The sequence below is a fragment of the Cydia fagiglandana genome, chromosome 19 (assembly GCF_963556715.1).
Source record: "Cydia fagiglandana chromosome 19, ilCydFagi1.1, whole genome shotgun sequence".
NCBI lineage: Eukaryota > Metazoa > Arthropoda > Insecta > Lepidoptera > Tortricidae > Cydia > Cydia fagiglandana.
This window is the reverse complement of record NC_085950.1, coordinates 6554063-6566842: the sequence shown is the minus strand read 5'-3', so window position 1 is coordinate 6566842 and position 12780 is coordinate 6554063. Positions and strand designations below refer to the sequence as shown.

Genomic DNA, 12780 nt, shown 5'->3' with positions numbered 1-12780 from the left:
AGAGTATCGAATCTCGTAGAGGCCTTTGAGGCAGTCCCCGCGGCCGCTACAGCCCTTGCAGCCTTCGCTGTACTATAGACATGTCCATGTTTAGTGTATACTCACAGGCGTGGTAAGGCATGTTGGGCCCGGCGCACTCGTCGCCCGAGTACCGGATCTCGCAGAGGCAAGTCCCGTTGAGGCAGTCCCCGCGGCCGCTGCAGCCCTCGCTGTGCTATAGACATGTCTGTGTTTACTCACAGGCGTGGTAAGGCATGTTGGGCCAGCCGCACTCGTCGCCCGAGTACCGGATCTCGCAGAGGCAGGTCCCGTTGAGGCAGTCCTCGCGGCCGCTGCAGCCCTCGCTGTACTACAGACATGTCTATGTTGATTTTACTCACAGGCGTGGTAAGGCATGTTGGGCCCGGCGCACTCGTCGCCCGAGTACCGGATCTCGCAGAGGCAGGTCCCGTTGAGGCAGTCCTCGCGGCCGCTGCAGCCCTCGCTGTACTACAGACATGTCTATGTTGACTTTACTCACAGGCGTGGTAAGGCATGTTGGGCCCGGCGCACTCGTCGCCCGAGTACCGGATCTCGCAGAGGCAGGTGCCGTTGAGGCAGTCCCCGCAGCCGCTGCAGCCCCCGCTGTACTACAGACATGTCCATGTTTAGTGTTTACTCACAGGCGTGGTAAGGCATGTTGGGCCCGGCGCACTCGTCGCCCGAGTACCGGATCTCGCAGAGGCAAGTCCCGTTGAGGCAGTCCCCGCGGCCGCTGCAGCCCTCGCTGTGCTATAGACATGTCTGTGTTTACTCACAGGCGTGGTAAGGCATGTTGGGCCAGCCGCACTCGTCGCCCGAGTACCGGATCTCGCAGAGGCAGGTCCCGTTGAGGCAGTCCTCGCGGCCGCTGCAGCCCTCGCTGTACTACAGACATGTCTATGTTGATTTTACTCACAGGCGTGGTAAGGCATGTTGGGCCCGGCGCACTCGTCGCCCGAGTACCGGATCTCGCAGAGGCAGGTGCCGTTGAGGCAGTCCCCGCGGCTGCTGCAGCCCTCGCTGTGCTATAGACATGTCTATGTTTACTCACAGGCGTGGTAAGGCATGTTGGGCCCGCCGCACTCGTCGCCCGAGTACCGGATCTCGCAGAGGCAGGTCCCGTTGAGGCAGTCCTCGCGGCCGCTGCAGCCCTCGCTGTACTACAGACATGTCTATGTTGACTTTACTCACAGGCGTGGTAAGGCATGTTGGGCCCGGCGCACTCGTCGCCCGAGTACCGGATCTCGCAGAGGCAGGTGCCGTTGAGGCAGTCCCCGCAGCCGCTGCAGCCCCCGCTGTACTACAGACATGTCCATGTTTAGTGTTTACTCACAGGCGTGGTAAGGCATGTTGGGCCCGGCGCACTCGTCGCCCGAGTACCGGATCTCGCAGAGGCAGGTCCCGTTGAGGCAATCCCCGCGGCCGCTGCAGCCCTCGCTGTACTATAAATAAACATGGACATGTTTAGTGTATACTCACAGGCGTGGTAAGGCATGTTGGGCCCGGCGCACTCGTCGCCCGAGTACCGGATCTCGCAGAGGCAGGTCCCGTTGAGGCAGTCCCCGCGGCCGCTGCAGCCAAGCGCGCAGCCCGCGCCGCGCGCCGCCGCCGCCATTACCGCGTCGGCGTAATACGCCAGGATGGAGCGCATGTTATACGCAGCGACGGACACCGTCGCTCGCTCTCACTGGAAATGAAAAAGGTAACTTTGAGTGATAAGCGCTGGTGTGTAAACTGAGTGGACCCTAATGGCTCCCCTACACGATGGGCCAGCGCCGGCCATTCCAAGGGACGCAGCCAAGAGGTAGAATGAGATAGCAATATCACTTGCTCCCTCTAACGCATAAATGCGTCCCTTGGAGTGGCCGGCGTTGGCCCATCGTGTAGAGGAGCCATAAAACAGGGCGGCACGGCGAACAAATGCACAGTGTTGTGCATAAAATATGCCATATTTGGCATATTTTCACTCGCTTTGGCATCAAAATTTTCCATTAAGCATCTGGCATATTTTTAGCATATTTGGTCTAAGCCAAGTTTGCACCACCTTTGCAGCAACAATATGCGCCACCGCCTAATGTGGTTCTTATTTTTATATGACTTTTGAGCTGTGGTGCTTCTCTGTCGCACCTGGAACTTTGTACGTAAGTGTGACAGGGAAGCAAGTGAAGCAACACATCGAACGCGGTTCGTAGTAGGCCCCAGGATCCCTTACAAACACACAAACATTCGCACAGACATCAACATGCGCTTGCGCAACAGCTGGTCACGGACGCGAGGTCAACGCACCGCGGGTATAATTGGACATGGCCACTTTAATTTAGTCTTTCAGGGATTATATTGTGCCGAGTCAGTTGGGAAACATTTAAAAGTCGTCCCCTTTCGGATCCTATACAACTAAATATGGGGCATTATCTATGAAAAGGGGCTTCGCGTCGCGCGGCATTGTATTTTTATCGAAGTATCGTTAATAATGCCTTAAGCGCCATTGACAATAAGGTCCCTTTTCATAGATAACATCACATATGTCAATCGAGTGGATCAACTACATGATTCGTAAGGATAATTATCAATGATAGTTCTTGATAATTATCGTGATTTTATGCCTGAATTATAGATTTGATAATAACCTAAAATTTATAAAATGCGGTATGTTTAAAAACAAATCGCTCGTGAATTGGAACGTTGATAGTTGCGCATATGTACCTAGGTATGATGGGTTTCCGAACGTGTCTGAACACCCCAATTATTATTTTTTACTATCCAAAAATTCAAAGTAAATAAACAGACAAAGGAATCCGATATCCTTCCATACCTGGAATAATTATCCGATATCCGATTGTTGTTATTTTCTCCTGTCAGATCGTGCGACTTTCAAGTTTCAATAAGGTTAAGGAGGTCGCTGGTTCAAACTGTTTTCATTGCTCGGCCAGTTTACACTTTACTCTGTTGTTTACACGATATATGTCAACGATGTAAAGTTGTAACATTGTAAACTGTAACCACCTGGCCCGGAAACGTGTTCCGTCATGTATAAAACACGAATCGACCGTTTGAATGGAACAAAGGAATGATCAAATAATGCAAGCATTTGAAACTGACCCAGTTCATTTGTATGCCAGAGTTGAATTGGGCGAGACATTTGGACACAGACACAGTCAGGGCTATAACCGCGAAAATCGAAGTTCGCAAATTACGGGGATTTTTCTCTGTCACTCTAATTACGCCTTCATTGGAGTAAAAGAGAAAGATCCCCGCAATCCCGATAGCCGCTCAGATGGACCGAAATGTTAACGGATTGGTGGATTCGCCTGGGTCCAATGATCACCAAAGAGGATGCCGAAGACTGTTCAAATAGGGAATATTACGCAAAACTCTGCATAGGGGGCGCCACTAGCACATACTGAGGGCCTACCGCGCCTACTCTTGCACATTTGAGCGATAAAGATGCAGATTACGTTCGATTTTCACGTTTCTCGGTAGACTCTCTGTTAACAAACCGCCTTGATTCATCACTTTCATCAGTCATTGTGAAAACTTGTCAGAAAACTGTTTATGGCATAGTGTGAGTTGTGAGTTTAATCTATGGCTTGCAATATGTGCTATTGCTGCACTCTGGTGGCAGAACATTGCAGTAATACCCCCTATTAGAAGCATGTCGGAATACGGACCCAGGGCTCCAACTAGGGTTGCCAGATGGTCGTGATTTGGCGGGATTCTCCCGATTTTTAGCATGTGTTCCCGATTCCCGACAAAGTGTAAACTGTCCCGAAAAACAGCTTCACGTTATAAAACAATATTTTCAAGTTCCGAACTGCCGTCGCGCGAGCGAGCTGACGTAGTACCAATAATGTAAAATCACGTTGTTTTTAATACAATTACTTTAATTTGAATGTATTTTTTTCCCGACTGAAGTCCTAAAATCCCGAAAATTTTATATTGTTTCCCGATAATAGCGCCTTTCGATCTGGCAACCCTAGCTCCAACCGAGATGAACGCTAAAATGACAAAGAAACAGACAAACAGGGAGACCGAGAGCTTTGCTCGGAAAACATATAAAAAACTCAAAAAAGATTAGCTAGATCGACATATGGCCCCCGAAAATAAACAAGAATTGCTCGTTTAAAGGTATTACATATGGAGAATTTTATATAGGGCTAAGATAAGGCATGAATAGTGGAGTTTTTATCTGGCCGTTAAAGTTTTAAAGGTCCATTCATTGTGTAAACTCTAGTTTAAGTTTACCATACTACGCACTCTATACCCGCATGGGCATTATGCAATATCGCACAATGTAATCGGAAACCGGTCGGCCTTGCGAGCACGGTGCTAAAGTGTTGTATGGGAGCCTCTATTATCTATGATATATAACGCGGTACCGCATCGACTGGACCTAACCATTTGCTGCGTCCTGCAACACCGACGACGCTGCTGTATGTGTCCCGATTAGACTACCTTACGAAGGTCGAGGAGATCGTGAAGTATATACGAGCCAAGTCCGGATTCATCCTGAGGGTCGTGAAGTGGGAACCTCGACATGCACAATGTGAATTTTAATTCTTTTGTGCCGAGCGTTCCGACTGAACATCTAGCGACCTTCACCAAGGAGGAGTTTTGGCCGAAGGGTGTCAAGTTCCGGCGGTTCCGCGGCCGGCTCCCTGATACTGCGGGGTTGCGAACTGCATCGCAGCCATAATTGTGTTTTTAGTTTTAAGATATATTTTGTAATAAATGTATGCTACTTTTAAGGTATCTATGGGCCAATAATTGAAAATAAATGTTTTCATTCATTCATTCATAACGGTTATCACATCATCATCATATCAGCCAGAGGACGTCCACTGCTGGACATAGGCCAAGAGTGCCACAATGACCGGTCTTGCGCCACCCGCATCCAGCGGACTCGCACGACCTTTACCAGGTCGCGAGGTCACGGTTATCATTAAACACTAGAAAAAAAAATAGTTATAACGTCCCCAATGCGGATAGGGGACTTCACACCTTTGAATTTCTTCGCAGATGTATGCAGTTTCCTCACGATTTTTCACCGAAAAGCTAGTGGGTAATTAAATATCTAATGATATTTCGAACATAAGTTCCGAAAAACACAATGGTACGAGCCAGGATTTGAACCTGCGACCTCGGGATTGAAAGTCAGGCGTCATATCCACTCGGCCACCACCGCTTGCGTGGGGACTATACCCCAAGCCCTCTCGCGCATGAGAGGAGGCCTGTGCCCAGCAGTGGGACGTAGGTATATAGGCTAAGTTAGTACTATTATCTAGACACGCGGCAGCGTGTCAAGCCAAGTTCAAGCAAAGGAACTGGCTAGCCAGCGCCAAGTGTAATATTACACGAACCACTTGGTGCCACTTTTGACCCTTCTATAACTCAAAACATCTTTAACGTAAACACATAAAACTACGTGTGTTTAATTATATCCATAAGGACATCTAGAAGCCCAAATTTCATGAAGCTAGCTCAAACGGTTATAAAGATATGAAGGTCAAAAAGTCGTAAATTTTAAGACTGACTGACATACCTATAGTACCTAAACCTAACCTACTTCCAGATGACCTAGAAGGATGAAATTTGGAATCCAGCTCAGTTATTGTGTGAAAGCGTAGGAAAAAATCTAAAAATTAAAAAAAGTTATAAAATAGGGGGGGTCCCCATACAAAAAAACCATTTTTTATTGTGACTGACATATAAGTACCTAAACCTAACCTACTTCCAGATGACCTAGAAGGATGAAATTTGGAATCCAGCTCGGTTATTGTGTGTAAGCGTAGGAAAAAATCTAAAAACAAAAAAAAGTTAATAAATAGGGGGGGTTCCCATACAAATTTCTTTTTTATTGTGACTGACATATAGTACCTAAACCTAACCTACTTCCAGATGACCTAGAAGGATGAAATTTGGAATCCAGCTCGGTTATTGTGTGTAAGCGTAGGAAAAAATCTAAAAATAAAAAAAGTTAAAAAATAGGGGGGGTCCCCATACAAAAAACCTGTAATACGCGCTAAACAACCGGCCCACGGTGTGTCGTTGGCGGCGCGTGGCACCACATAATTAATACAAAGAACAGAAGTAAAAAACATGCAGCGGAAACACAAGAAAAAACATTAAATCTCAATACCTGCCTAGTTTTCTTTACAAAAAGTATTGATATCCCATCAAAAACATAAATGTAAAAAAGGAGAGCCAAGTTCAATACAAAAATTATGCTTGGCTGTGGGGTTTGCCGCAAAAAGAATGGAGATTTAAATGAGTGCCAAGTTCTATGCAATATCCAAATATGTATTTATAGGAACAAAATAACATTATAAACAAGTATTAAACTCTATTTCTTTGCTTTATTGGATACCTATAACAATTGCTGTTATTTATATTAAAAAAAATGTGAGATCTTAAAGTAGGTTAGATTTGGCTTGGCCAGTTTTTATCAGAATTACAAAATATATATGTTGAATAACTTTATAAAATGATTGATGTAATGAAAACTGGCCAAGTCAAATCTAACCTGCTTTAAGATCTCGCATTTTTTTTAAATAACAGCAATTGATATAGGTATCCAATAAAGCAAAGAAATAGAGTTTAATACTTGTTTATAATGTTATTTTGTTCCTATAAATACATATTTGGATTTTGCATAGAACTTGGCACTCATTTAAATCTCCATTCTTTTTGCGGCAAACCCCACAGCCAAGCATAATTTTTGTATTGAACTTGGCTCTCCTTTTTTACATTTATGTTTTTGATGGGATTATAATTATAACGTACGTGTGCTTGTATACACACAGTGACGTCCGTAACCTATGTCAAAGAGGCCGTAGTGTAGCGACTCAAAATAGGTACAAAATGGTAAGGCCCACCATACAAAATTTCCAAATTTTTAATTTGAATTGAACCTTGTTGCACAAATAAATTGGGATGAATTTCTTTTGTTTGAAAAATCAATGATACAATAAAGATGCATATTTGGACCATGAAAGGTTTTCATTAGAGATGGGCTGATGGACGTCATAATTTCATAGAAGTTTGACGTTTAAAATAACACTTGAATTGCGTGCTAGTTGTACAAATAAATTGGGATGAATTTCCTTTATTTGAAAAAGCAATGAAACAATAAAGATGCTACTCTATTTGGATCATGAAAGGTTTTCATTAGAGATGCGCCGATGAACGTCAAAAATTCATAGACGTTTGACGTTTAAAATAACACTTGCACTGCGTGCTAGTTGTACAAATAAATTGGAATGAATTTCCATTGTTTGAAAGAATAATGAAACTACAAAGATGCTACTCTATTTGGATCATGAAAGGTTTTCATTAGAGATGGGCCGATGGACGTCAAAATTCATAGAAGTTTGACGTTTAAAATAACACTTGCACTGCGTGTGCTATCAAAATCGTTGCAAACAATTGGTCTAACTCTAGTAAACTATTTGTCTGTGGCCGTTGTTTTATACTGAGACATAAAAACATGCCCTTCTATTGAAACCAAGGACTAACGTTCAAGTTTTTCCTTTTGCGCGTGTACAGCCACGTACACAGAGACATGTTATGAATACATAACACGCAATATGAATAAGTTATATGAAAGACATTTTAAATTATATCTCATACTAACGACCCGCCCCGGCCATTTTTGATTTTAGAGAAAAGTTTTTCATGTAAAAGATGCTTACTTTAGCGTATTCTGTGCGATAACATCATGAATAATTTTTAAGAAAAAAAAACCGACTTCCATGGGGCCCGGTGAAAGATTATGGTAGATGGTGCACTATGTAGAAAAGGAGGTAAAACCAGTACCTACTTTCTAGTAGCATTTCGTTTCCGTAAGGGTCGTAGTTATCTAGCCTAACCTAACCCACTTCTCTGATAGCAGTTCGGTTCTGTGAGGATCGCAGTTCGAACCTAATCAAACCCACTTTTCTAGTAGCATTTCGTTTCTGTAAGACTCGCAGTTCTAACCAAACCTAACCCACTTTTGTCCGGTTCTGTGAGGATCGCAGTTCAAACCTAACCTAACCCACTTAACGGCGCATGCGGTGCGGTGTACGGGAGTTTGAGCGGGAGGGGTTTGGCATCATCATACCCACATTTTATGGTAGGTAATCATAGTGGTTTATTTAGTTTAGGTATCATTCAAAGAAGAATAGCGAACAGCTGGAATAAATACTGGGGACTAAAAGAAATAATGAAGGACAAAAACTTACACATATCAACTAAAAGCAAGCTATTCGACACATGCGTCCTACCTGTACTAACATACGGAAGCGAAACATGGGCTCTAACAAAAGCCATGTCAGGTAAACTTTCCATATGCCAGCATGCGATGGAAAGAAGTATGATAGGAATCAAGAGAACGGACAAAGTAAGAAATAGCAACATCAGACACAAGACTAAAGTTCAGGATATAACTAGAAAGATAAGAAGACAAAAATGGAAATGGGCTGGTCACATAGTCAGAGGAAAAGACAAGTGGAGCAAACTAGTCACGCAATGGTACCCAAGAGATGGAAACAGAAAGAAAAGTAGACCAAAGAGAAGGTGGGACGACGACATAAGACAGGTCGCAGGAACAACTTGGGGTAGAGTGGCCACAGAAAGGCCAGAATGGAGAAGACTGGAGGAGGCCTTTGCCACCTGGCAAACGGACACACAGAAATGGAAAAAAAGTGAAATATACGAACATGAATAATGTATTGTCCGACTAAAGGCTAAAAATAAAAATAAAAATAAAAAATATAGGTATCATAGTGGCAGGGACAGGAACCGGTTACCTTAACCGGGGTTTTTCATAGGGTTATTTTAGAAGCGGTTGTAAAAACCCCTACCATAACGGTAACCGTATGATAAGGTAACACTTTGATTCGGTAACCGTATCAGATACGGTTAACCTCTGTTACCGTAATATATAAAGTAATAAAAAAAAAAAAACAAAAAAAAAATAAGAAATAAAATAAATACAATAAATAACATATATAATATATAAAATAAATAAAATAAATACTTCCGGTCCTGTAATAATAAAATTATAGGTCGTCCGTTTAAAACGAATCCTCAGCCCGCAAGTAGCTTCCGAGCCTCGACAATAATGTACTAAAAATGTAGCAAACCAATAAGCAACGGATAATAAAGGTTACCATAACTGAATGAAAACCTGTTGAAAACCCTTAACAATGTTAGGGTTACCGTTTCAATAAGCTTACCATTACAATCAGGTAACCGTATGATAGGGTTACCGAATGATAAGGTAACCGAAACGATTGGGTTACCGAATTGATAGGATTAAGCGTAAAGAGGGGTTTTCCGGTCCTTGCATAGTAGTTTTCCGGGTCAAGGTCCGGGTCTCTGAGTCAGATTCCGGGTCCGAGTCCCGGTCCAAGTCCGGGTCCGGGTCCGAGTCCGGGTCCGAGTCCGGGTCCGAGTCCGGGTCCGAGTCCGGGTCCGAGTCCGAGTCCGAGTCCGGGTCCGAACCGGATCCGGGTATGAGTCCGGGTCCCAGTCCAAGTCAAAATCGAAATCACCAAACATGTACTATGCGTCGTTGAAGAGTTCTGTTCTGATCATCATCAGCAGTTCTACTTCATCAAATGCGACAGTTTTTAATGTAACTGCTTGATTTTATGATGAAAATACAAAAAATTCTATACGTATGCCTTTAAGATTTGAGGAGTTCCCTCGATTCCTTGTGGATCCCATCATCAGAACTCGAGCTTGACAGAAATGTGGCTTAAAAACTAAACTTGCTTAACAAACATAACGAAGAGGACAAATCGCCAAACGTGAACTATGCGTCGTTGAAGAGTTCCGTTCTGATCATCATCAGCAGTTCCACTTCATCAAATGCGACAGTTTTTAATGTAAATGCTTGATTTTATGATGAAAATACAAAAAATTCTATACGTATGCCTTTAAGATTTGAGGAGTTCCCTCGATTCCTTGTGGATCCCATCATCAGAACTCGAGCTTGACAGAAATGTGGCTTAAAAACTAAACTTGCTTAACAAACATAACGAAGAGGACAAATCGCCAAACGTGAACTATGCGTCGTTGAAGAGTTCCGTTCTGATCATCATCAGCAGTTCCACTTCATCAAATGCGACAGTTTTTAATGAAAATGCTTGATTTTCTGATGAAAATACAAAAATCTCTATACGCATGCCTTTAAAATTTGAGGAGTTCCCTCGATTTCTCATGGATCCCATCATCAGAACTCAAGCTTGATAAAATTGTGGCTTAAAAACTTAACTTGCTTAACAAACATAACGAAGAGGACAAATCGCCAAAGGTGAACTATGCGTCGTTGAAGAGTTCCGTTCTGATCATCATCAGCAGTTCCACTTCATCAAATGTCACGTTTTTGAATGTATATGCTTGATTTGTTGATAAAAACATAAAAATCACCATATGTATGCCTTTAAGATTTGAGGAGTTCCGTCGATTCCTCATGGATCCCATCATCAGAACTGGATTTTGACAAAAACGGGACCAATCTGTATGCATATACATACAATCAAAAAAATATTTTTCAAAATCGGTCCAGTAATGACGGAGATATGGAGTAACAAACATAAAAAATAAAAAAAAAATAAAAAACATACAACCGAATTGATAACCTCCTCCTTTGGGATTTGGAAGTCGGTTAAAAATAGGTGTCATAATAACATATATCACTCTGATGATTTTTTTTTAAGTGCTGCACCCTCTTTGCTTTAATCCAACCCAAATCATTTGACAATATTGTCACCACCTCCTGACACAAACATGACTACAAGAAAGTGGTTAAAAACGTATAAAACTCAGAGTCGAAGCCGTATTCCGACAAAGAAAAATTTTGGGTACCCCAGACCCCAGAGGGGCTACCGCGAAAACAGAAATTCGCAAATTGCGGGTATCTTTCTCTTTTACTCCAATGAAGGCGTAATTAGAGTGACAGAGAAAAATGCCCGCAATTGACGATTTTCGATTTTCACGGTAGCCGTCCAGACTCCCCTGCTGAGCTATAAAGTATAACCATAAAAAAAGTTAAAGTAACCGCTTGCCACTTTGAAATGCTGTTGTTTACTATCCGCACTAGTAAATTGAGAATGATTTATGCATTGCACACGCCCGCCCCACTGAGCCCAAGGCCAGGAAACTTATCTTTTCCGGCTCGTTTTCCGGAACGACACGTGCCAGCATAAAAATGGAAAAAGTATATCACCACGCTAAGGTTAGGGAGGCTGTTTGGAATTTTGGGAATGGAGTTGGCCGGTCGAAGAATTTTACACACACGGAGCACAGGTTTTCCAGTCAATACCTAGAATCTCATAGAACATAATTTTTAAGAAAAAAAAACCGACTTCCATGGGGGCCGATGAAAGATTATTGTAGATGGTACACTATGTAGAAAAGGAGGTAAAACCACCCACTTTTCTACTAGCATTTCGCTTCTGTATAATTGCTCCTCTAAAGGATGGGCCAACGCCGGCCACTCCAAGGGACGCAGCCATGCGGTAGAATGAGATAGCAATATCACTTGCTCCCTCTAACGCATAAATGCGTCCCTTGGAGTGGCCGGCGTTGGCCCATCGTGAAGAGGAGCCATGAGGGTCGTAGTTATAGCCTAACCTAACCCACTCCTCAGATAGCAGTTCGGTTCTGTGCGGATCGCAGTTCGAACCTAATCAAACCCACTTTTCAAGTAGCATTTCGTTTCTGTAAGGCTCGCAGTTCTAACCTAACCTAATCCTTGTTCGGTTCTGTGAGGATCGCAGTTCAAACCTAACCTAACCCACTTAATGGCGCATGCCGTGCGGCGTACGGGGGTTTAAGCGGGAGGGGCTAGTAAGATTGGCATCATCGTACTTTATACCTACATTAATTTTATGGTAGGTAATCACAGTTGTTTATTTAGTTAAGGTATCATAGTGGTTTTCTGGATCAAGGTCCGGATCCGAGTCCGGGTCCGAGACCGGGTCCGAGTCCGGATCCGAGTCCGGGTCCGAATCCGGATCCGAGTCCAGGTCCGGGTCCGAACCGGATCCGGGTATGAGTCCGAGTCCGGGTCCCAGTCCAAGTCAAAATCGAAATTCGTAATCAAACGTGTACCATGCGTCATTGAAGAGTTCTGTTCTGGTCATCATCAGCAGTTCCACTTCATCAAATGCGACAGTTTTTAATGTAAATGCTTGATTTTATGATGAAAATACAAAAAAATCTATACGTATGCCTTTAATATTTGAGGAGTTACCTTGATTCCTCATGGATCCCATCATCAGAACTCGAGCTTGACAAAAATGTGACTTAAAAACTTAACTTGCTTAACAAACATAACGACGAGGACAAATTGCCAACCGTGAACTATGCGTCGTTGAAGAGTTCTGTTCTGATCATCATCAGCAGTTCCACTTCATCAAATGCAACAGTTTTTAATGAAAATGCTTGATATTCTGATGTAAATACAAAAATCTCTATACGCATGCATTTAAGATTTGAGGAGTTCCCTTGATTCCTCATGGATCCCATCATCAGAACTCGAGCTTGACAAAAATGTGGCTTAAAAACTTAACTTGCTTAACAAACAACGAAGAGGACAAATTGCCAACCGTAAACTATGCGTCGTTAAAGAGTTCCGTTCTGATCATCATCAGCAGTTCCACTTCATCAAATGTCACTTTTTTGGGTGTATATGCTTGATTTGTTGATAAAAACCCAAAAATCACTATATGTATGCCTTTAAGATTTGAGGAGTTCCCTCGATTCCTCATG

The 12780-nt window shown here is 43.2% G+C and overlaps 1 protein-coding gene and 1 long non-coding RNA gene across 2 annotated transcripts in view; one reads left to right on the top strand and one right to left on the bottom strand.

Annotated features, from left to right (window-relative positions):
* LOC134674013 (uncharacterized) overlaps window positions 1-3667 on the top strand; it is a 176741-nt gene extending 173074 nt beyond the window's left edge. The window contains exon 2 of the long non-coding RNA XR_010099548.1: window positions 3596-3667. This is a non-coding gene — a long non-coding RNA (uncharacterized LOC134674013). The remainder of the gene's footprint in view (window positions 1-3595) is intronic.
* LOC134673998 (uncharacterized) overlaps window positions 1-12780 on the bottom strand; it is a 109974-nt gene that overhangs the window by 71523 nt on the left and 25671 nt on the right. The window contains exon 2 of the mRNA XM_063532053.1: window positions 1501-1708. Within this exon, the coding sequence (XP_063388123.1) occupies window positions 1501-1672 (172 nt within the window). The 5' untranslated portion in view covers window positions 1673-1708. The remainder of the gene's footprint in view (window positions 1-1500; window positions 1709-12780) is intronic.